At 39.7% G+C, this 24931-nt stretch overlaps 1 protein-coding gene across 1 annotated transcript; it reads right to left on the bottom strand.

Moving 5' to 3' along the window:
• Nucleotides 1-11308: 11308 nt before the first annotated feature.
• On the bottom strand, nucleotides 11309-24205 carry LOC108895683 (transforming growth factor beta-3 proprotein). The gene is made up of 7 exons (XM_018694585.2): nucleotides 23372-24205; nucleotides 18085-18248; nucleotides 15097-15226; nucleotides 14828-14935; nucleotides 14316-14481; nucleotides 14036-14189; nucleotides 11309-13296 (listed from the first exon to the last, which is right to left on the bottom strand). The coding sequence occupies exons 1-7, from the start codon at nucleotides 23715-23717 to the stop codon at nucleotides 13138-13140; spliced, it is 1227 nt and encodes a 408-aa protein (XP_018550101.1). The 5' UTR covers nucleotides 23718-24205; the 3' UTR covers nucleotides 11309-13137.
• Nucleotides 24206-24931: the final 726 nt, after the last annotated feature.

The raw sequence follows: 24931 nt of genomic DNA, 5'->3' as shown, positions 1-24931 counted from the left end.
TAACTTTACTTTTGCTGGATGTGCCTTTGCAAAAAGTAATTTTTGGAACATGTGGTACGATTTAGAATTGGGATCATAAGACCAGTTTTTAAAATGGGAGTGCAAACAGGAAATCTTGTCCATACTTAGCATAAAATACTTTTAGTTTCTGTTGTGTCAGATTTAAGAGCTTTACTTTCTCAGTGAAACGTATTCGTCCATGAAAGTTCAGATGGGAAGAAACGATGCATTAAAAGTTCATATACCGAGAGAGGAGGTTCAAATTATGGTGAAGGAGAAAAATGGGTAATTTCTCACAGGGTTATTCTTAGTTCCTCAAAGCAATACATTAATCATGTGTCCTGTCACATAATCCTGTACAGTTGACTTTTATATACAGTAATAGATCTTTTCTGAAGATGAAAGCTGGACATGAAATTGAATTCCCTTTCCTTTTCTTTGTTGTAAATTCTTGGCATTAAGCGGTGATTAAATTGGCAATTGCATGGTTGAGTTCACGTAACCTCCTTTAAGTGAAAGCATCCAAAGGGCTGACAATCCAAGAAAGTTAATTGAGAAGCTGAAATGAAAAGAGTAAGTTTTTTGCGCTCCTTAAAAAAGGGGGGAGCAGAAAAAAAAACTCTTCTCCACCTTCACTCTTGTAAATCAGAACCAGATGAGGGGCTATGCACCCCTGATCCCTGAGGTAAGATAGCTCCTCTCATGGTGAGCAGCTACGTGCTAATGATGCCAGTGACACAGTTCAACAGCCTCCTGGGGCTGTTACTCTGGGCAAAGATAAACCTGCACCGCCATATTCACTGTCCCTCAGGCAAAACTGGGCAACAACTTTTCCAGATTATGTTTTTTACCCAATTTTTTCCCAGCAGCTCTGGCACCATGCACCGCAATTGTCAGTGTCTTAGCCTGAAGTTGCAATCTTTATTTGGGATCCACTCCCAGTTGCATTTGGATAGCTATGATTGATCAGTGCTGAGGGGCTCAGATTATGTAAGACAGTGGTTTTATTTTCTTTGATATCTTAGCTCGTATTAGCAAGATGACACATTTTTGACTCGAAAATATCAGTAAAAACCACAACATGTTTGCATTTGATTGCCTCCAAGCCCAGCAAGCTTTGTGTGAGGCCTAAAATTTGGAAGGGAGGCCAAGCCTTGGGATTAATTTATCAAATAAATCTGATAAATGCTTTTTTGATAGCAATAGCAAGTAAACTGTGAGTGGAGGAGAAGACGCCTGAATGTCACAGCCACCCAACATGTACGGGACACCTACCGCTGCTGGAAAATTCATTACAGATACTGTTTACTTTCTGACTCATGCTTTACAACGTGTGGGGTGTGGTGGAAAGTCTGGATTTTGTGGCACTGTTCGGTTGTCTCTATGTCTATAGATTAAAGAGTTTAAAAAAATCTTTACTGCATTTCTTCAAGATGGGGCCTGGATTTATCATTCATGAAATGACAGAGTGATTTAAGATCAAGAGTCAACTCACGGAATCAATTTTAAAATCAGGCACTGGTCTCTTTTACTGTTGAGTAAGTTTGTAATTTTCTTGGTGTTTGATGGTTGACCTGCTGGCTCAATTGTTCATTAAAAAATGCTGGTGAATCAGCGCAGTGTGTGTTGGTTTCTCCTGAGTGGGCGAAGCCTGAGCCCCACATTAAAACATTATGTCATTAAAAGTAAAAAAATGATAACAGATGTTCTTACTGCCCCCCTGAGAGAGCGGGCACTGAACACTGGAGGTCTTACAGTTACTCAGGCTGGTGAAGAGGCTCTAACACAGATACTGATTTTTGAGTATACATCCTTAATTAATGTTTTGCAAAATAACTAGGTCTCATCTGAAAACATTTCTTGGCTCAGGACACATGATTGTAGGATAAGTTAAAGAGTAGGGGGATTCTTCTCTGGAAAGTCCCTCATACACTGCACCATAAACTCATTTTTAAGTGTCTCTGGACCATTTTATTTCATTAAAAGAGGGAGGGTCGCTCTCAGATCTCCAGCTTTTGTTTAGTAGTCCTGAATTCTTATCAGATTGTAATGGATGGAGTGAAATTTTAGCCAGAAGTAGAGCTTATGGCTGTCACGGGACTTTAAAATAGTCAGACCCTGGGGTTTCAGCCTGCATTTACAACACTGATGAAAGAGCCTGTCCTGTGTGACCGATCTGATGTAATCAAGGGAGACAAGGTGAAATTGTCAAGGCTTAAAGAGAATACTAAATCCTGCTCGAGCATATGTAATGTTACTTTACTGAACTGTCACTGGAGATTGAAAAGTAGAAGCGCCTTTAAAAATGCATTCACAGAAAAGTTTCCTGGTGGCAGTTATAATTATCGTAACTGTAAAAAAAAAAACACCTAAAAGAGGAAGCTTTTGGGCAAAGTAAATTGCAAGTGTTCGGTAAACCGTGTATAATGGTGGAAAGTAAATTAAGAAAAACAGAAGCCAAGTGAGAGTGTGGTGGGTAATGGCAGGTTATGTGCTGTGTTTTGAAGATTACAGAGGTTTAAGGCTCATCCTGAGCTACCATAAACTTCTGACATTACTGACGCTTCAAAATCAACAGTTTGGTTTGCAAAAGATTTACACATGGCCCTCAGATTGTCATAACAATGATTCACCACAACTTAATTTGTAAAATCTCTCTCTCTCTCTATAAGGTGTGTGTATGTATTTTTGCCCTGCACAGTGCTCCTGTTGTGTGAAATGTGCAAACAAACAGTCTGCAAATATATCTGCTGTGCATGGCTTCTCTTCTTTCCCATGCTGACAACAAACTGCTAGTGATTACAATGGTGTCTTTGCAACTGAAATTCATTGCAGACAAACCTGTTGTGTTGACTCTCTGTGAGTAAGTGTTGATTATCTTTCGCAGTGTCCATGGTGGCATATATTTTCTCTTTGACACCTCAAATTAGCGGCGCTGAGACCATAAATACACTGTAGAGGAGCAGAGAGAGAGCAGACCCGACTGCTGTGTGACTTGAATGTGTCCTGGAAACATGAACATGGCTGCTATGGTGGTGGTCCCAAACGCTGATGATTGTACTGTGGTTGTGCTGTGGTCAGATTTATTCTCCTTTGCTGTAGAGCCGCTCCCCTCTGTGAACACTGTTTAGCACTTTGTTCAAGTATCAGAGATTTATTAGAATAAACCAAGTAAATGCTAATCTCATGGCAGCCTTCTAGTGATGTGGCTAAGGGGTTTGGCAGGGTATACTGCTGCAGATTAGTTCCAACTTTTGAATATTCTTAATTAATTCTTAATCATTCTTTGTTATCATTACACCAGCTATTTTTGCTGTTTGTAAGTGATCAAATAGAATACACAACTGTTTTTAGTGAATTAAATAAATAAAACTTACAAGGAGGTAATCAAATAGTACTACTATTAAACAATCCTTTACCAAGTAATTACTAAAATATAATAAAGGTGGAAGAAGAAGAATCATAAAACTGAATATGTCTTTACTTTTTCAAAGGAAAGGCCCAATTATTAGTGCACCTTGTTATCTGAAGGTGCACAGTACTTAAACTGTGGATTGATTAGTGTACCCGCAGCACCCTGTATAACAGCTCAAAATCCAACAAGACAAGGCAAGTAAACCTGGAAAACTGACCTAGAGACTTGGTACGTAGTGCTGAAAAACGGATTCAAAGGTCAAGAGGCCTACACAGCTGAGTGTATTTACACAGGGTCTTTGTACATGTTTGCTCACAGACGTTTGCAACAGAGCTAACACAAATGAAATTTAAATGAAATTGCGTATATATCCAGTCCTGTACATCAACCAGGAACCTAGCTTAACAGTGCTTGGAAACAACTGCAGCTGGAAAAATACAACTGTGTCCTGTGGCTGGACTAAATGCAGTTTGGTGGTTACTGTGTTGTTACTATCAGTGATCAATTTGAGCATGACAGGTTTGCAGTGTACATTTGGCAAATCTGTATTCTTGATGTTCATGGATCCTATTTAAATGTGCCAAAGAGTAAGTGAAAACATAATACCGTAAAAATAAAATTACTGACTTGAGAAATGAATTAAAATAGCTGAATTACTCAATAAAGCTCCTCAACTGGAAACGTTATTTGTTATTCCATCTTTGGAAATTTTAATAGTAAAACAATTGTTTTTAACGCAGGGTGGGTTTCTGTTTCCCATTACTCTGATTATGTTTGTGGTGCTGAAAAGATAAAACTGAATTTAGATCTTAATCCGTGTAATAAAAGAAACATGTTAGTCACTGGGCTGGAGAAGTGGACCGTTGGACGGCCCGCAGCTTGACTACGAGGATGTTTGTTATTTGCCTTCTGCAAACATAACAAAACACAGCTGATCAGCTCGGTTTACAGCCACAGCGAAACCACTATTTCATTTGGGAGGGAATACAAAGAGAAATCAGATTGGGGTCTGGGGATGGAGGGGTGAACGGCAGTGACAAGGGGAGGAAAGCGTCCCATTTTGTATGTTTACAGATCCGATTTGGCCATCTGGACAAATATGATTATCTGAGCATTAGAGAACAGAGAAACTGAAGCAGCAATAGTTTGTTTAGAGGCGTTTTATTTCAATGGAAACACCTTCACAAGACAAATGAATGCTTACAGTTCAGCTCCTTGTGAGGCCATTTCCAGTGATTGTATTTAAGAGTGCAGCTTGACAAGGCCAAATCTTATTGTGGAGTGTTGGAGCATGTAGTGGGAATGTGAGAGGGGACTGCCCATATCAGTTTTTGTTTACAGTGACGGCAGGATGTGGCTTGAAAACTATGCAATTTCAGTTTGTTTAAGTATCATCGTGACTTAGAGAGTAGAAATCCTACATGTTGCGTTAATACAAGGCTGTATGCTGTTCTCTGTGATCCTGCCATGTCAGGTTACTGTGTCCAAAAGTGAGGCAAAGGATCACTCTCACACTGGCTATTTTATCTCATTTTGCTTCCATGTGACATTTACAAAAACCTCCAGTGAGCCCACTGTTCTGCTGCCAAGGTGGAAATTATACAGACAGACCAAGGTTGTAGGCGGAAGTAGACAAGCTGCCATTACTGCGGTGGCACCTCACTAGTAAACCTGCATATCACTGTGAATGCAAAGGATTTCACTTTTTAAGCAACTTTGCCAAGAAACCTGTCCAGCAGATCCTGTTGGACCGGTTACATGTTGAAAACTACTTTTTCAACATGTAATTTCAGTGATGCAAATCTTCAGATTATGATACAAGTAAATTGTGGAGTTTGAGCGCGCAACTCACAAGTTACTTGTAATTCTTTTTGGATTTTAGTAGCTAATCCACTGATTCAATGATTTATGGAGACTGAATATTTGTCTGCTCAGGAAATGGGGTCATAGCTTGAGACAAAGCTCTCCTCTCACAAAGGCCACATCAAGAAATATATATTCCTTAATATAAAAAAACAGGAGTTGAAAGCTATTTCAGGTGTATGTTTTTTTGTACACTGTGAAATTAGCTTTTGAAATATTTAATAGTGTTGCTGTTGTTGCTAAGTGGTCTGTTTTATTTTAGGAGGTGAGCTCTGTAAGTGAAACTGAACCTTTATGTATAAAGTCCCAAACACTATTATAGCCTATACACACATGGACAAACATATAAACCCCCATGAAGGACTTTTAGGCCTGCTGTACATTACGAGATGTGCACATGCATGCATACACACACACGCACACACACACACACACACACACACACACATTGTGTGAGACTTAGAGCAGCCAGTCGCCTATGGAGCACTGCCAGCCAAAGGAGTCATGAGGTCTCGTGCAGATTAATGGGGAGGCACAAACCAAACATGTTTCTCATTGACTTTGTGGATGAACAGCATGTCTTTGCTTCTGCTGGTTACTTGGCAACACAGAGGCTGAAATATCTTGTTACTAATAGAAGAGTAATTACAGAATGTACAAATTTTTACTTTTTCCACTTATGTTGAGTAATTTTGGCATCAAGTTGTTTATGTTAAGGTACTAAAGTCCAACAGCGCAGTTTCCTGTATCCACGAGTAACTGATGGTAATGTCGAGTTTGAACCGAGCTGAACATTTGAACAGTCAAGTTATTGTACGACTGAAATACTTTTCTTCACTTGGGGAAAATTCAGTGCTTGTCTGAGTTTGTTGCTTTTTATTTGACTGCATTTCACCGCATACTGTTGAACCCCAACTATAATCCAGTTACAGCCCATGTAGTTGAGTGTGCACAGTCCAAATGTAGACCTTGATAATTGGGCTGGAAAGGGCACTTATCACCAACTTATCCCATTTATTATGTGAGGTTTTATCACAGAGACGTAGACTTATGGCTGCTGTAGACACCTGTGTAAAGAATTTTTAAAAATACCTGGTTTTGATTTGTTTAGTTATATTCCAAACTACAGTTTATGAAACACCTGCAGACTTTCCTTTCTGTGCAATCTATTTTAATGACCCTTGACTACACACTGTACAGCACTAGACTGTATTTGTATTTGCACTGTTATTATTTCCAGGATTCTTAGCCTTTATCCAAATGGTATAAGTCTCTTCTTCTTTGTGGAGCGACCGCTGCATAGCTGTATTCACCAGTTTGATCCCTGTGAGAACATACAGTATGCCCAGACAGGAGAAGATAATAAACTTAGTGAAACCACTTAAGTCCTCATTTTGGAGATTGTGCAGGAGAAAGCGCCCCGCTGGCACTGTCTCCATTACCTGTTTGAGTGGAGGCAGCTGCAAAGAGGCTGTTAAAGGTATGACTTCCCTTATCAGTCTGGTTTGCTTGTCTTCTGGGATGAGTATGGGGGAGAGGGCCAGTGTTACCATTACCCAGAGGGTAATCTAGCAAGTATTACTGTGCAGGCGTCAACATGATTTAAGATTCATTTTTTCTCATGAGCCATATATGTGCATGTGAAACAGAATCCCAGCAGACCAGCTGAACACACACATATTGTACATACAGGATGCTTTAAATGCCACAAAGACATCCTGCTGTATCCTCAGTCCTCATGTTTCTCTGAGAGTTTATGTGGTAGTAAGTAAAGAATTAGGGCCTTTAACTTGATATAAATGGAGAAGGTGTTTACAGCTAAAGAGAGACAAAATAAATGAGCCAGAGGAAACCTAAACCCCTCTGCTGGCAGTGTTACACAGAGTCCTCAAACAAAGGAGTCCTTTTTATCATTTTATTGTCAGGATGTTGTACAGTTTGACTGTTTGTGTATGTGACTTGGATTTCCTGTGGCTCTTATGATGAGAGCACTGCCATTCTTTAAATTGTTTCTTTAGGATTCTTTGAAAATTGAAAATTGAAAGCTGATAGGGACAATATTGTATTTTTGCTTTAATGTCATAAACTACTACTGAAGACCTAAGTTCACAGCCTCCATCCCATATGTGGATATAGGTTTGGGCAACAAAAACACCTTAAGGTTAGGAAGAGATGGTGTTTGTGCTTACACTTATTGAAAAGGTAAAGTTGTCCTGTCTTGTGCTTCAAGTCATCATTGAACTTTTTATCATTCAAATAAATTATTTAATCAGGTGCTTTGAGTTCCTTAACAAAACATTGTTAGTGGATGTTGTATTGCTACAAGCGGGAAATGCAGGGAAAATGACACATGACATATGTTGCCAATCAAGGTTTTGTAGATCTGTTCAGCATCAGCATTTCTGAGCCTTTGCAGATACGCTCATTAGAACATACTCAAAGAATATTTGCTGTTACAAATGCGTCATATATATACATAATTTCTAAGGGAAATGGTTGAGTCCCAAATGACAATTACAGGATAATGCTAAATGTTAAAAACTGCTGTAACAATAGCACAAGTGGAGAAGAGTCAGTGAACTAACTTTGTAATATAATGTTCATAATCTAGAAAAATATCTAACCATGGTTTGTTAACTTTAGCTAACACTAGCCGCCATGAGTTACAGTGAAGTCTGTAGAAACAAAACCCCTATGTAGGCAATCAGACAGAAAACAGCCCTGTGTTAAAACAGCACAGAGGGCTGCATTGGTTGGGACATGTTGTTTAAGGTAGTGGTGAGACTTTACAGACACTAAAACACTGCATGGCAGTTTCAGCATACCCTCATACTCATTGCCATGATCACAAGGCAAACAGCAGTAATTCTGCATTCATTTTACAGAGTTAACCAATCAAGAATTTGATTGGCTCATGTGGAACCATGCTGGATGACGTTATGTTGTGGCAAAATTTGAGCCAGGTTCAGGGTTTTTGCCAGACGACCCTGTGTATTTTTGCCGGAGCCGCCTGCATCGCTCAGTGTGCTGATGGAATGGTCTGCGTTTTGTAAAGCAGAGCTTAAGTCAGTTTGAACAGAGTCTAAGTGTATTGAATTGAGCGAGGCTGCATTGTAGAATGTGATTATATGCTTTCAAAAGTTATGTAGTTGCACATTAAGGGCCACAGTTTGACCTTTTTTTTAAAAAACATCTCTGTATCTCTAAACCAGCAGTTGTTTATGTAATTCAGACTTGCAAACTTGGGCTCGTTTCTGCCCAGAGTAATAAATTTTGCACAATATTGTATCCTGATTTAAAGGGTGTGCAAATTATAATCTCACACTGTCTCTGCCTCTCTCCCTTTCCCTCACAGTCTCTATTTTCTCTCCTCTCTCTCCCTCTCTTGCACACACCATCCCTCTATTATTGGAATACTGTCACGGAAACACACACTCTGTTGTAATATAATGCTGTAGTTTGATCCAGACCTCCCATTCATTTGTTTAGCTATAAAGGTCTATGAAGTTGATATGTGTTTACATATTTGTTCACCCCTTCACTCTTTTCCACTAACTATGGCCGCTGGCTTGACTTGTATATGTATATGTGTGTGTGTGTGTGTGTGTGTGTGTGTGTGTGTATGTGTGCTCTTCCCATTGCTGAATTACACAACTCTTTCCACCCTGGGGCCTGAGAACTGGTCTGATGTGACCTGATGATTTTATTGCAGCAGCAGTCCTTTTGAGGACTCTCACTCTCTCTCCCTCTCTCTCTCTCTCACACACACATGCACACACACTTACTTTCCCTCACTGTCTCTGTCTCTCACTTCCCCCTCTCATTTTTTTTCTCTCCCTCCACATCTGTTAATCTGCTCAGGGAATAGCAGCAGACAGAGTTTTCCAAACCTCTGTGCATTTACGTGTCATGCAATTCATCATTGGTAAGTCTTGGAAGAGCACAAGTTCTGAGAAAGTCAGACTCCAACCCAGAAGTGGACCCTGAACTTGAATCAGATTGTGGCTTGCTCATCCAGTAGCCGGGAGCTGGAAATAGGTTTATTGCAGGTTTGAGGTTGAGGTGGCCAGCTTGACCCCAAAAGGAGAAAACAATGTTCTTATCTGCATCTTCAAACCACCCTTGAGTGTCTTCTCTTTCTACAAAAAAAGTCCAGGCTCAGCAGAATCAGCAGAATTCTTTTTTCAAAAGGTGTACATGCAATTAAAGAAGAGAGGCAAGAGATAAAATTACAGTGTCTGCTGACACTCTTTTTGGATCCATTTAGGTGGTGCATATTTATTTGTCACTCAGTTACTGCTTGTGCATTTCACCTTACACACCTCTCTCACTCCAAATACTGAATACCAAGACAAACATGCAGTCTCACATTTGATGAGCACGTCCCATCCCCACTTTATAAGCTTGTCTGAGACTGTGAGCTTTCCACCGTCTGTGTGGTGTCTTGCTGAACAATGTGGCTAGCCGCTACGTGAGCCAAAATGACTCCTTGCATGAATAGAAAGACCCAAGCCAAGCTACTGACTCTGTTAGGAGAGGCCTCGCCATCGCTAACCCCTCAGCCTGCTTCCATTACACCGACATGGGAAAAGATTCTTTGGAAGAATCAACTATATTATCTTACTCCTACTGGGAGTCCACCCAGTGAACAACCACCCGGGTTTTGGTTGCATTTAACTGACTTGAAGAAGTAAACAGGGAAATGTAGCTGCAGAGCAGTTGATGTATGTGATGCTTAACTCATTAGAGCCTGACCTTGGTTGGTCTCTAGCAGGGAACTTGGATGTAAGTAAGTGACTTTTGCTTGAAGGTTAAAAGTCAATCATGCATGGGACATGGCTGCTCTTTACCAGCAATGTGTGTTTGTTAGCACAGGGCTGTCTGCAAAGCCATTAAAGCCCCAACCCATGTTTTTAGACCTCGTCATGCCCTCTGGTCTTTGTGTCTCCATCATTGTTCATCTCTGATTGATTGTGACAGGGAACAATAACGGGCACACAGAGAAAGGGAATTCTCTCTGGCTACTTGTCAGTCCATATTAGCTCAACCCAATGCCCCCCTCCCACCCCCAAAGAAAAAATCAGTGCGGCTGATTGCAGTCCAGTGGCAAACATGACATAAAAATGTATGCAACCCATTTCCAATAGGTCACCTTTGATAAAGGCTTTATAAGGTCTAACTAGTGGCTTTATTAATGGCTAATAAAAAAATTTGTAATGCTTTATAAGTTATTTATAAGCCGTTATTAGGAAGATTTTTTGGTTTAGTGTTAGGCAGGACCAAGCAAGTTTTTATCTTCATTAATAATTTATAATGTGTTTAAAATTATACAGTTAATAAAATCATTAAGGTTCACGAGATTCTCACTTTCAAAATAGATCATCAAGTTTTAACGTCAGTAATTTATTAATAAGGTCTAATAACCCATCAGGTAACTTTCAAATGTGTAAGTTCAGGAATGATAAACTCATTTTGGTCCAGATGTTCTGCAGTCCTTTTCCAGAAGGTCAAAGGTCAAACAGTACATTGGAATTGTCTTGAACTAAAAAGACAAAGCAAGGGTCATGCTGTAGGAGGATAAACACCTGGTAGGGAATATCAAAATATATGATAGATTTCTCAGGCTTATGTGTGATTTATTCTAACCATTTTATGAAAAATAAGAAAATAAAGAGATGTCTGCACATTAATGTGCTCTGAAAATAAGAGTAATTGCTTTTCGCCTGGGAAAGCTGTTAAGCAACAATCCCAGAGAAAGAGAGGTTGAATTTATTACTCTGGTAGAAAAAAGGGCCCTCTGCATGCGCCTGCAGGAAACAGGTGGGACTGGTGAGATTCAAGTAAGAAATATTATGTTCGTATGGAACCAAAACATTATGAGAAAATAGCATTTTAAATGGCATTTCAATATGGCAGACAAGACCAGTGGGTAAATTCATCATTCCCTAATTTGGAGTTAAATGTTTTCACAGATCTATTATGTTTGATTACTCTGTGTGATTCTAATGGGTTAAGAAGTGCTCATACAGGTTTTGCATGTTGTGTTTTTAATAACAATCATGATCAACAAATCAACCAAAACAATATTACTGCCAAAAAACATCACCTAAATGTCACCTAAAGGCTAGATGACTCTGACCGGGCCAATGTCAAACAGTACAGGGATTCAGAATCGTTCTCCAGACTCTGAGAAAAATGAGGTCTTACTGTACATCCAGCCACTGTCATGTTATGACTTCTTCCCCTCCCTCTTCATGTTTTTTTTTTTTTTTTTTTTTTCCATTAGGGCTTCACACTGTAAAGGAGCACCAAAACAAACAGAGACAGAGCAGAGGGAATGAAAGACCACAGTGTTTTGGGAACACCAAGAGTCCTGACTGCACATGCACATATGACTCCTTGTCATCTGGCGGGAGTGAAAGGTGACAGGTGAGTTGATAGGATAGTATCATTAAAAAAAAAAGACATAAACAGCTGCATTTTAAACTGCATTACATTTCCTGTTTTCACTGGAGAAAAGTGCTCTGATTTAACTTTCTGGGCATAGTCACCTTTTAAGACAATAAGATTTTAGTCAAACACATAGTGGATCAAATACAACAGGTCAAACTAGTTTGCTTATGCACAACAAAGTTGCATATTCTTTCTAAATCACAAGGAAATGTAACAGTACTCACGGTTTCATATTATAATTGTCAATTTTCATCCCAGTTAGTGAAACAATCACTATATGACAAGTTGCGTAACAGACCAAATCTGCTATTAATGTAAAAGAAATCTCATAAAAAAAAAAACCTGTTGCGTAACACTTGTTCTTTTCCAGTATATTCTTTGAAGTCCCAAAAATAATTTGAACCTGTTAGGGATGAAAACTTCCAGTGAATGGCAGTGTGCTCATGGCTAGTTTCCATCACAATTCTTCCCTTGCATACAGGTCCTCTCTTCTTCTTCTTCTTCTTCTCCTCCTTCTCCTTCTCCTTCTCCTTCTTCCATCCGTTCTAATAGATGCACCGAAAAAAAGGCCATTGCTGCTGGCTGGCCAGAAAAAGAAAAGCTTGGCTCAACTTCTTTGTTCATTCACTTTCCATTGCAAATCCAACAGGCATTCTCTCTCAGCTCTCCTTTTCCCCTGACCACAGCTATGGCTTTGGATACAGCAGCAAGTCTGTCCTTTCTCCTTTTGTGATTGAAGATAATGCCCACTGTTTGAAGAGAAGGGAGCTTAAGGCAAGTACAAGGGAAAAAAATCCAGCCTGAAAAGGCTCTTCAACCATTTAGGAGAGCATTGTCTATATTTGTGACAATTAACAAGAGACAGGAAAGCCGCTTTATTGACAATGCAAAGACTTGAACTTTGTGGAATATTTGCATGAGCTCTGAAGCAGAAAATATACCCCAGAGTTAAGTCTAATTTATTCATCTATTGTTTTTTCTTTTTGTCACAGATAGATTTGTACAGGACTTTGTATAATCCAGCCTTAAGAGTGTGTTGTCTGTTTTCACAAATATAGACAGAGACATTTTAAGATCATACCTTGATTGTAAGACTTTGGTTTGGGTTGGACCTTTTAAGTTTAAAATACCTACTTGTCATCCAGAACTGACTGAGTGGGTGGAAAAAATACCAAACAAGCCAAAAAATAAAAAATAGAGACAACCTCAAGTTTTAAGAAAGTCTGCATCCAAAAAAAAAAAAAAAAAAAAAAAGTGTGACCTCCGCAGTGGTTTTCAGATCTAAGCCACAAGGCCACAGGGTCAGTTTTAAGTATTTGTCACAGCTAAGAGTCCAAAAGTCAACAAGCATGGGTTTGGTCAGTACCTAGTAAAGTCGTGCCACACTGCCTCGCCTGAGTGTCTTCTCAGCTACACTTGCAAGACTTGACAATCATGTTGGAGAGCTGCTCCACTTTGGGGGTTCGTCCAGAGTAGTAGAGTATTGTGAGGGGTTCCAGGTCTTGAGGGACACAGCAGGGGGCGGCCGACGCCTCTGGATTCAGAGTGTTGTACAGGCTCAGGAGCTGTTGAAAAGCACACAGGAGGGATGGAAACTCACTTTCAAACAGTATTTACAGTTGTTCTATAAATTTTATTATATTCAGCATCTATTGAGTGATGGAATCTTGATGATTTACTAGCAAGTTGACTATGACTGAATATATACCAAGATACATAATTGAGAATTCCTGTGGAAATGTATAAATGACTAACAAAACAATCTGGCAAATAGTATGGTTTTTTTTTTTTCACATTTTCTGGAAAATATCTACAAAATGTTGTGTTTGCTAGACAGACCAGATCATGTAGTCCAGGTTGGGTAAAAAAAAGTAAAAAATGACATGTATTGCTCATCTTTTTGAGCTTCTGCTTGTTAATTGGTGGCACAACGTCCCTCTTCCGGCATTTATGTTCTCTCTCTGTTTAGGTCTGTTTGGGTCTACCACATTTTGGATTGAGTCTAATTATTCCTTAACGTTAATTTTGGATCTGGTCACCCTCCTTGGTCAGGTTCAGGTAGATTTTCCACAGGTCTGTCTCAGATCAAGTCCAAAGTTTGGCTCCAGTAAAGACCTCTAGATGGAGGCAGAGGTCTCAGAGGGGAATATCTGAAAGTCTGGGCAAATACAACTACATGTGCCTCCATGGCTATTAACCACTAAAAATAAATGAGAAAATATGTTTTTGTTCTGTACTTTTGACTGTGGGAAAGTTTCTCACAAGTCTCTTTGTTTTTTTTTGTCCCTGTGGAGTCTGCCTTACCGAGCTGTGTGTTGTATCTGAGCTCCTAAGGTAAGGGCAGGGCCCAGAGCAGTAGTTGGCGTCATAACCACTGGGCTCATGGATCCACTTCCAGTCCAAGTCACGCCGGAAATCAATGTGGAGCTTGCGAACACAGCAGCTCTCCTCCGTGTTTCTGTGATGAGGATGCACAACAATAGTGAAATTAAGTCTCCCCATTAATTTAGCTGTTGCATGTAAATGCCTTTTTACAAGTAATAGCTATTTTTCAATTGCCAAACATCATTTATGTATCTCTTACGAGAAACAGTAGTTTGTGTCCAGTGCTCTCTTGCGTCGGCGTGTGTACTGAGTGTCCAAGCGGTGGGGTGGGATCATCATGAGGATGAGGTGAGGCAGGTACTGGTCCTTTCTCCTCCTCAGGTGATCCATGTCCAAGCGACTGTGCTCCTCCTCTCCATCCACACCTTAATTATAGACATGATCGAGGTGCATGTAAACCAGTAGTTAGTGGCTTTTTTCTATTCATGAATTCCCTGAATCTGAGTATGAAACTGTCATCCCTTTCCACATCTTAAATTAAATGCTAAATTAAATCTATCTTTACCATATATAGATAATTCAAGATTATTTAACAGAATTTTATCAGAATTGCAGCATTTTCATTATGAATCATGCAATCATGCAATACAACCATGAGCATCTACACTGATGGGATAGAGATATGACAAGAAGACATTACACACATTAGATCATAAGAGTAACTAATACCTGGCATAAATAACCATATGACGAAATGTTATTGAAGCTCACCTTTGAACTTCACCTCCAGCACCTCATGCTCATTGTCAATGATGTCACCATTTGGGTTGAAGGTGTGGCAGGGGCAGTGCACACTGATTTCCAAACCCAGATTAGTTCCTGATGGCAAACAAGTACGTAAAAAAGGTCTCTCTCTCTCTCTCTAAAACTCAATACTTGTAAGAGAAATACAAGTTGTATTTTGGAGTTCAAACATGGGATGATCATTAGGCCTAATGATCGTTTTTGGAAACACCAGATGACAGTGACCTCAGTCTCACCTCTGTTCATCAGCCACTCCCGCACTGTTTCAGTCACATCGAAGGAAACCCATTCTGGAGTACCTCTGGTCAGCACATTCTTGGCTCCGATGTAGCGCTGTTTCCTAATGTGTTCATTTGGCCTCACAATCTGTAAGGCAATAATAAATGATCATTCCAAAAAGATTTCTCTCAATACTGAAACATTTTCAACTTAAATAACTTTTTAGAATAGAGCAGACACCAGACAAAGTTGTTGGTACCAGATGAAGCTGTTACTTGTCAAATTCATGTCTTGTTTTAATTATCCAATTTCTGTTTTGATCACTTGTAATGAATCATGCTATGAGCTAAGATAATGTGATGACTGGAGCATAAAACAGATATATAGGGAAAAAATAAAACAAAACCAAGAGCCCTGCTACTGGCCTTGTGAGGCTATGTTAAATGCTAATGACAGCATGTTAATATGCTGATATTCAGCAGGTTAACATGCTAACAATTTGCTAATTAGCACTAAACACAAAGTGAAGCTGATAGAAGTGTTTTGCAGGCAGTTGGTCACAAACCAAAGCACTGGACAGATTGAAATTTTGACCTGATGGTAGTCCTAGATAAAAAGTTAGCGATCACCAAAGTGATTACAATTCATCCTGAGGAGAACATGAGTGTGTGTACCAAAATGCAGAGCAATCCATCCAACATTTTTGAGGCATTTCACTAAAAAACACAAATGTCAACCTGCCAATTGTGCTAAAGTAAAAGTCAAAGGATTATCAAAGTCAGTATGATTCATCCTCTGAGGACCGGGAATGTTTGTATAGATGTTGCCATCCTATGAGCCCTGCTGGCTAAAAATGTGACCTAACATTGATAAAGAGGCACATTCTTATAATTTCCTGTAGTTCTTGGTGTATTATATAACAATGGTCAGTTGATAAGGATATTTTATAAATGCTGAATTTTTGAAAGGGTCCATGGGTATTGTCTCACAGGCGATTTTAACTTATTTTGGCTGACTGGATCACCTATCAGGACTGTGTGAGCAAATAAGGACAGAGCTTGATTGACATCCCCCTCGTTCAGTTGGTAGCTTTGTTGCACCTGTTAGGGTGGGACAGTTTACCCATTTCTTATTTTGATTGGTTTGTGGAGTCCAGTGATATCACATCCTCCACCCACCTTCAACCTGAGCAGAGGACTAATCAGCCATAATAATTCAAAACACCTGTTGTATACACAAGGCTTTCATCAGTGGGATTTTTCAGTTTTTCTTTTTTTAGACTGTTGGGGGCAGAAGAACTTCACTGTAAACTGACAGATAGCAAGTGTGACACACGTTTACCTGTTAGGAAACATGGAAGGCATGGAGGAATATTAACATGTAAACTGGAGTCACGTTTCTGTCCAGCTGATAAATGTAAGTCCAACATTCACTCTTCTTTTATCTCTGGGAAATATCTGGCTTTAGCTTGCTAGATGTTCTACTTTTTTCCAGCAGCTAGCTAATTGCTGGAGTTGTCTGTTGTGCCTTGACCAGGTTGGACATTGTTATTCTTGCTTAAAATACAGCCTACTGTGAAGACAAGGTTGCTGGGAGCAGTAATATTCAGCCATTTAATTAGTTAGTGTTTTGTCAAACTTTGACAATAAGCTAAAGGCAACAAAAAAATCTGCAAAGCTGGAGGGTTGGATGCTAATTGTCTGTGAGTTTCTCACTGCAGACTGCTGCTTTCACATCACCCACAGTCATTTTATTCTTTCTAAATATAAAAGTATTTGTCCGGCTCATAGCATTTCTTTTGCTGTGTGTGTTTAGTGGGAGCACCTATAAAAGTAAATTACAAGTCTAGCTCCTGACCTGTCTAACAGTAAAACAATGCACATTTTTGCTTCCCATAGATGTGAATGAAAATGTGAACAAATATGACTGTAAAACAAGAGACAGGAAATCTCTTTTGAGTATGGCCAGTGGTGAAATCTGACTAAGTACATTTACACAAGCACCATACTTGAGTAAATTTTGCTGCCAATACTTCTGTACTTCATGAAGAGTTTGAATGCAGGACTTTAACTTCCTCACTGTGGTATTACTACTTTAAAATATCAAAACACTAAGTCCATCACTGAGTATGAGCCTCCTCTCCTGTAGCTCCTGCATAACACTGACCTTTGGTTTAGTTGTGTGTTTGGCCCAGATGTTGGCAAGAATTAGATTATATCACAGTTAATTATCAGATTCCTTGCATCGCATTCTGCTTGATGGAAACAGAAATTCAGTGATAAACGTTATATGTTACATTATATGTGAACTACATTTCATTGCCAAAAAGAAATAACCCATTTAAAGTGGAATTAATGATGGCAGTTACCTATAGTATTATTCCATGTTTGGTAAAATTGTCCTTTTGGGTTTGTCTTAACGTCACTCCTGACCAGAGTATCTGTATTTTATGGTACTTTTTAAATTACTTTTAATAGTTACCTTTGTAGTGGATCCATTATGCCAAGGACATTAAGACAGAATAACAGGGACTTGATGGTGTTGACAACAACTTAGAAAAGTGATTGCAGCATTTCATCACTCAGCAGACCAGAGCCCCTTTTTAACATATTAATAAACTCTGCATACTGTATTGAGGACTGAAGGGTAAAGACCTCTACATAACCAAAATGGGGACCATATTAGATTTGTCCTGCCAGTACTGCACTAACAGCAACCCCTTCCCAGTTCTGCAAACACTCTGCAGGCCTGTTGAGCTTTTTGGCTTTTGGTCTGGCTGTTACCCATGCCTGTAACCACAATCTGGTTGTCGTTGGCTCTCTTTATCAATTAGGACCTGAAATCATGTGGTGGAGAACAAGTAACCAGCTTATGTAAGATACATTCTTGACAGACTAGAATCTAGTAATGTTACTGCATACAGAGATTACATCCAGATTTTGAAGCTCCTTGTTGCTTTGACTTTGCCTTTGATCTTGGTAGGAGGAAGCGGTATCTTTACACACCTGGTAGAGCTCAATCCGCTGTTCATTCCTCTTGGCGCTTGAGTTTGGCACCCTCAGAGCTCGAAACTCTGCTCTGAAGAGGTTGGTTGAGTTCCTTTCCATGGCGGAGACGTTGAAGCGGAAAACCTTAGAGGTGATGCTTTTTGGGCAGTATAGCAGATCGTCTAGAACGGAGAGAATAAAATAAAAGTTTAGTGAGAGAACAGGCTTGGAAAGTCTTATCAGGATATGATGCAAAACCAGCAGTGTATGTCCAGACAACTGCAACATCACTTCTGGTGATCACAGATAACTAATCTCCTTCACATGCATGAAAGAGATGAAATGAAAAGTTTTCCAGGTACAGGCCTTTTTTGCAGCAGACATTTTCATTAATCATAGTGGGAGAAGCACAGGTTTAACTGAGAACATTAATGTTTTTACATTTAATTCTGTTCAAGTGCCTCAATAAGCCATTACTGTGACAGTGAGCCAGCGTGCACAATGCCAGGACCCTGAAACTGAAGCAGCTAAATGGAATTCAGACATCATTAATTTTATTATCTAAACCTTTGCTTCTCCCACTGTGACATGTCAAAATGTCTACTGTGAAAAATGGCTTGTAAAAGTTATTTTTTTGGCAATATTTATTGAGTCATGTATGTGAACATTTTACACTGTGCAGCAACAGCCAATCAATTTATCATAATTAAAACGAGTACATTTTTTTCATCATCATTTTGAGAGTCTTGCTGCTCTTTAATTTCAAATTTCCTCCTTTTTAAGATCCTTGCAAAAAATAAAGTGATAACTAATAACGAGGTGTTGCGACCATGAAACAAAAACTACTCAGCTGTGAAATTACAACTCACGTCTGAAGTTGACATTAGATGCTGTAATCTTCCAATTATTTTCTCTATTAATTAAGTAATCATCTTGTCTATTAAAAGTCATATAATAGTGAAAAAATGTTGAAATTTCCTGAAGCCAAAAATGATCTCATCAAATTGCTGGTTTTGTCTGGACAACACCTTAAAACCAAAAAAATATTAATTTCAGCAGACAAGACAAAGCGAAGCAGTGAACTTGTGAAGCATTTTTGCTTGAACATTTAATCAAATAACCAGTCATCAAAATAGCTGCTAACTGTTTTTCTCTCAGGTGATTCCAGCTCTAGTTAATAACACTCACTGTTTCAGCCTGTCTCCATCACAACACAGTTTTGAAAAATACTTCTCTGGCTGAGTGGCTTAGTTGGGAGGAGTGGATTTGAGGAGGAGTGTCTTTGGATCAAACTTTTATCCACATGATACCAGGGTAATGTCAGTCATGCTCCAGAGAGGTACAATACTCTGTTATCTGATATCACAAACTGAGTTGGCAGCAGATTTAATCAAAAACTCTAGAAGGCAATGCAATGTATTTTGTTTTTCCTTTTTTACATACCATATTGCTCCAGATGTGTTGAATCAAAGCCCTACATGAATATGAGTACAGGGGCATGAATTCACATGATGATTATATACTGGAAGACTTACAAACCCATTCACACCTAAAATATGAACTTGGGTTTACTGACTCTTCATTGGCTGGCACTAAGTTTATCAGCCCACAGTGAAATGATTAGTTTTGTTGTCTTATCAAAATTCCTCTGTGTTTTCCCAACACATTTTATCTATATTTGGTGGAAATGAAAATGTTGTAATTGAAATAGCAATATTATTGAGCTTAGCATGACTTCACCTCCCTGGTATCTGCGTATCAAAAACCCTTCTATCCTCAGTCCCACTGACAACTTTTTGGACCCAAACACCCCCTGACCATGATGACTTCTCCACAACCCAACTTCAGTCATTGACATATGCCAGATTCTGTATGCGTACCATGCTATAAAAGGAAATTTTTCCGATGTTTGCTGTCCAGCCTCTCAGTGCAGTAATTTGCCAGTCTCACAGCAGCTTTCTGCTTCATTTGCACCTGTCAGCAGATTTGGGGTAGTTCACAGAGCTGCCTCAGATCCACCAAAGGTCAACAGTGTACCTTCACAAACCATCAAAAGGAGAGTGTGTGTTTGCCCACATTAACTGAAGGAAAGAGAGTGAAAGTCACTGGCATCAGACTCAAAAATTGATTCCACAAAGTCTGCGCTCTACTCCTGTTATACTGCGAGGGGCGACACCCTAAGGTGGCTGTGTCTCCATAACCACTGGCTTCACTCTCAGTCTCAGTTTCTACCTGATCTTTAGGGAATAGTTTAACTTTTTGAGAAATACACTTATTTATTTTTTTTCTCTTTAGTTGTTAGCTGAGAACACAGCAGTAAATACAAAGCTACAGTCACCAGCTGGTTAGCTTAGCTTAGCACAGAGACTGGAAAGGAAAGGAAAAGGTTAGCCTGGCTCTGTAGGAAAGGAAGAAATCCGCCCACCAGAACATGGTAGGGACAAATGTCTTGAATTGTTTATTAAAACATTTTGTTGCACTTAGCAAAGAATACTCAGGTTTAATGTACATATGCCACATCTTTAAAGAAAGAAAGAAAGTTAAAAAAAAAAGAATAATCATCATTAATGTCAGTTTGGATGCTGAATAAGTATAGAGAAGAATGCCAGCATCAGTTGTGTCAGGAAGTGCCCCAAAACAATATATGTTTACGTTCAAGTGACAGAGCCCTCTAGTGGCTGCAGGTAATTATGACGGGAGCAATGGAGGAAATCCAGTAATGTTGTTATATATACGCATGATCGTTCCCTAGCATTACCCATTTGTTACTGTAACAACAACAACAAAGCCTCCTTAACCATAACAACGTAGCATAGTTACAGGGGTTACAGGATAGAGAAGATAGGAGTTAGAGGGGATAGACAAACAAAGTATTTCGTTGTTTCATTTGGAGAGAAATTTGACACATCAGAAAATAAATGAAATGCATCATTTGTAAGAGATGATGTGTTTGTCCTTGTTTTTGTTTCTAGAGCTGTTGATAAGAGAACTGTAAGCAGCTCTGTAGGCAAAATTTGTATCTAAAAATACACCTGTTAGGCTCTGCAATGGACTGGTGGGTGTTCAGGGTGTACCCCACTTCTCACCTGTTGTTATTCAAAATTGCAAAGTGGGGCTACAACAGAGGTGAGCTGCATACACTGATGGAAATAAAACACCTGTCTTAACTTTGATCAGTAAGGTTACGAAAATGGAAATGAAACTTTCAGAACATTATTTACTTCCTAGATTAAACTGCAAACATGATAAAGATACAGAACTTTTAAAAAGTTAAATAATTTCCATCAGGTATTCATAATGTGTTAATCTGCTGAGGCAAATCATGTCTATCATGTCATCTAAGTGAATAAATTAGTTCAGCACAACAAATCTGGAAATTGTTCATCTTGCATGCTCCAGCATATGAGAATCACATGAATCAGTCTCAGTGAGCAGGCTCAGCACATATATGTGCATTTATTGCACAAGCTATTGACAGAATGCATATTTCCAGGTATGAGATCACACTGGGCACATTAAAAAAACTCTGCCAATACCATAGATCTAGGATTTAAAGAGTAGAGATGACAGGGACACATTCTTACACATACTCATGTGTCAGTTCAGCTCTTATTGTTTCGCTGTCATTTTCTCTCTTTACTCTTCAATGACATAAGATTACCCTAGAAGAAACAATGGCCTTCGCCTAACTGTATATAAATCTATCTAACGTCTTTGTACCTAAAACTCATCTGTGGCTCAGAGTCCAAAACAAAACCACCAACTTGAGGCACCTAGTGCATGGCGTTTTTGTCAAAATCATTTTGTAAGATTCAAAACAGAACATTGCTGGGGGAAAATAGGTCTTTTGAGAAACACCTGTTGATTTCAAAGGGACTGTGATGCAATGGTCTTGGCTTTCCTCTAGACCATGAGGCCCTCTCCGGCTCTCACACACGCACAGCATTTATCCTATTCTACTTTCTTAATAATCCAGACTCCGTTGGACCACATGCTGTATGAATCTCGCTCAAGTACTGACACATGTCAGCACAGGTTTGACATGTTCAGTTCATAGCTTTTAATTCTTTAAAGGAGATAGCTGTGCCAAAAAGGTTTAGCACAAATCAAAGAATGTGAACAGGACTTAACTGGTCATTTTAACAAATAAAAGCTTGTTATTGACCAGATAAATATGACCAAATGTTACCTATGTGCAATAAAACTATGGCATAGTGGAATCATTCGTGTTTAAGGAGATGGATGCCGGCTCAGTTTCACACTCAATTTAGCAAAGCTAAACCTGAGCACTGTAGTTAGTGATCTCATGCTCATGGGCCACCCATGTGGTAATTCACAGGCCAAGACAGGCGGTGGGGTCACCTAAAGCTCTATCCCAATGGAGAGGTGGGTGGTAATGATTTGTCTGTGCATGGGAGGGCTTCACGGGACCCCCTCCGCTCCTCCTGTACAGACTCCAGGGCAGAAAGGGATCCCTCTGTCCAGGCTAACGGGGAGGTCCTTCCATCATCTTAACTTTTCCTGTCCACCTCTGTTAACTTTTCCTACTCCTTCTCCTAAAGGCATCCCCCTCTGCCTGGGCAGATGTCCCTCTCATTTGGGCCTGACTGGAAAGGAAATGGGAACATCTGGGGAGAGGGACAGGATCCATGGAGGAAAAAAAACCAGAGGAGGAAGAGTGGAGTCAGGAGTAGGAGGAGAGTGACTTTCCTGGAACACTAGTGCAGGGTTAAAACAGGTTGGTGAGCATTACAGGAACAAAGCACATCCTCCCAAGTGCACAACAAGTTCACCTTTCAGTTTTACAAAACCCCAAAAGCTCTGACACACAACTTATTCTTTGATTGTGCAGAATGTGTCTATGTGCAGAGTTTGACAGGAGAAGGCTGATTTCACATTCATCTGTGCTCACCTTAGGGTGAAGTAGGAGACATCTTGGAGCAGTTAAACTTAAGAATTAAGAATGTTTATATATTCATGGACTGAGTTTTTCAACACAGGGAGGAGGATTAGATGTAATTTTCGACCAGAAAACTGACACAAATCAGATACAAATTATTATTCAAAGTGTTTCTGTATGTCCAGAGGACAACTTTAATGTATAACACACCAAAAAAGTCACTGATAAAACTCAACTGTGCTACAAGCTACATGACACAGAAACTTAAGTGCAGTTTGACATTGACGCGTCTGGCTGGCTCTTCACTTGGTGCGTAATTACGCACGGTGGACGCCTTGATTGTACATTAACATTAAAATGATAAAGTGATGGAAACTTAGCTGCCCGAGGAGCTGTAATACTTACTGCTCTCTGGCGGTCCGTAGTCCATGTTGAATTTGTATATCTCTTTGGCATAGTACTCTGTCTCTGTGTTGTCCTGACCGCAACTTTGCTGCCGATCCCTCCCAAGCTCCTCCAGTAGCTCCTTGGTGCTGTTATACAACGCCTGGATTTGATAAGGGATTTTACTCGGTCCGAGGGAGTGCGGGGGACTCGTCAGTCGAAGTTTGCTCAAAATCTGACCTCGTATCGCCTCGACCCTCTTCCTCTTCACGTGGTCAATATCCACGGTGGCACAAGTTGACAGGCACGAGCTCAAAGTTGCGCAGTTGAGGAGGAGGACAAACAGTAAAGCCTTACCCAAATGCATCTTTCTCTCTACATTTGGTTCGCTCGGTAGAAATGTGCAGATTCACAGGCGACAGCCGCCAATGTCAGTGTCAGTCAGCCTTCAGATCAGACTGATAAACCCTGCGGCTGTTTCTTTTTTTAACCTTCCCTTGGAGCTAATGATGAAAAACTCCTCACTTAATTCGTTTTCTCGTGGCAGTCCCTTTTGTTATCAGCAGAAATCCAAGTGTATGTTCGCCCATTAGACATTACCCTATTCAAAGTCCCGAGCAACAGAAACTCTCCCACATATATGAAATTTATCCGGCACAAATATCTCTGTAGAAACAAACAGACTTTTCTTTTGCATTCTTGTGCCCAGTCCAGCAGATTTAAGCCGTCCCACAGCTTGGCATATCTCTCCTCTTTTCTTTCTCATTAAAATCTACAGCCTCTTTATTGTCTGTGAGGAAGCAGACCGCAGGCTGTCAGGTTAACGAGGTATATGCGACTTTGAGCGCTCGGTATGGCCTCGCATGTGTTTTATACCAGTAGTTTCTGACGTTTGACGGAGGAGGGACCGCGGGCACCCGGGAGAGCCCAAATCATAACAGGGCTCATTGCGATGCACCAGACATCAGCTGTGACTAATAGACATGTAAAAGAGTCTACTGTTTTATTTTCTGACCGCTCAGTTATATGTGCTTTTATATGAAGTTGGAAAGTTACAACTTTAATATTTTGGCCAATTATTTTTTCCTTATTAAGGAATCATAGGTGGAATAAAAAAGGTCTCATAGTTCGTCTTTGGTGATTTTTTCCCCCTATGTTTTTAATAGTACCGTCAACTGTGATCTTACGGTGGTCTCAGTTGATGTTTCCTCTGGTTGTCTACCGCACTGTAGGTTTATAATGGCCTGGGTCGCCCACCCTCTAGTGGCAAGTTGCGGTACTCGCAGTCGCCTATTTAAATTGACAACGTCAGAGTTGAAGAAATTCTTCTTTTTCCCTCTATTAAATTACTCTCTCAGAGTCTTAGAACATTTTCTTTTAAATCACATTATGTTGTTAAGATGTCTGTTCTCTCTGAAACATAAAAACTCGACTTTTTCCTTTTGATTTTCCTCTCATAGGCTGATTCCAGTACAGTTTAAAGGCTTTGTGCCGTAGACCAAGTTAAATCTAAGTCTACAACTTGACATATTGAGCCAACCTAACTCAAGTTTAATTTAAATCTCAAAATTGAACCAATAT

The sequence above is a fragment of the Lates calcarifer genome, linkage group LG7_1 (genome assembly GCF_001640805.2).
Source record: "Lates calcarifer isolate ASB-BC8 linkage group LG7_1, TLL_Latcal_v3, whole genome shotgun sequence".
Lineage (NCBI taxonomy): Eukaryota > Metazoa > Chordata > Actinopteri > Centropomidae > Lates > Lates calcarifer.
Note: the sequence above shows the minus strand (reverse complement) of the source record. Positions and strands in the feature narration are given on the sequence as shown.

Bases quoted from the DNA above. Each gene is read 5' to 3' on its own strand.
- LOC108895683 (XM_018694585.2), bottom strand. From the start codon at position 23,717: ATGCATTTGGGTAAGGCTTTACTGTTTGTCCTCCTCCTCAACTGCGCA. The intron at 15,227-18,084 runs GTGTGTAAAGAT...ATTGCCTTACAG, and splicing joins AGCGGATTGAGCTCTACCAG to ATTGTGAGGCCAAATGAACA. The intron at 14,936-15,096 runs GTGAGACTGAGG...GTTTGCCATCAG, and splicing joins GGAGTGGCTGATGAACAGAG to GAACTAATCTGGGTTTGGAA.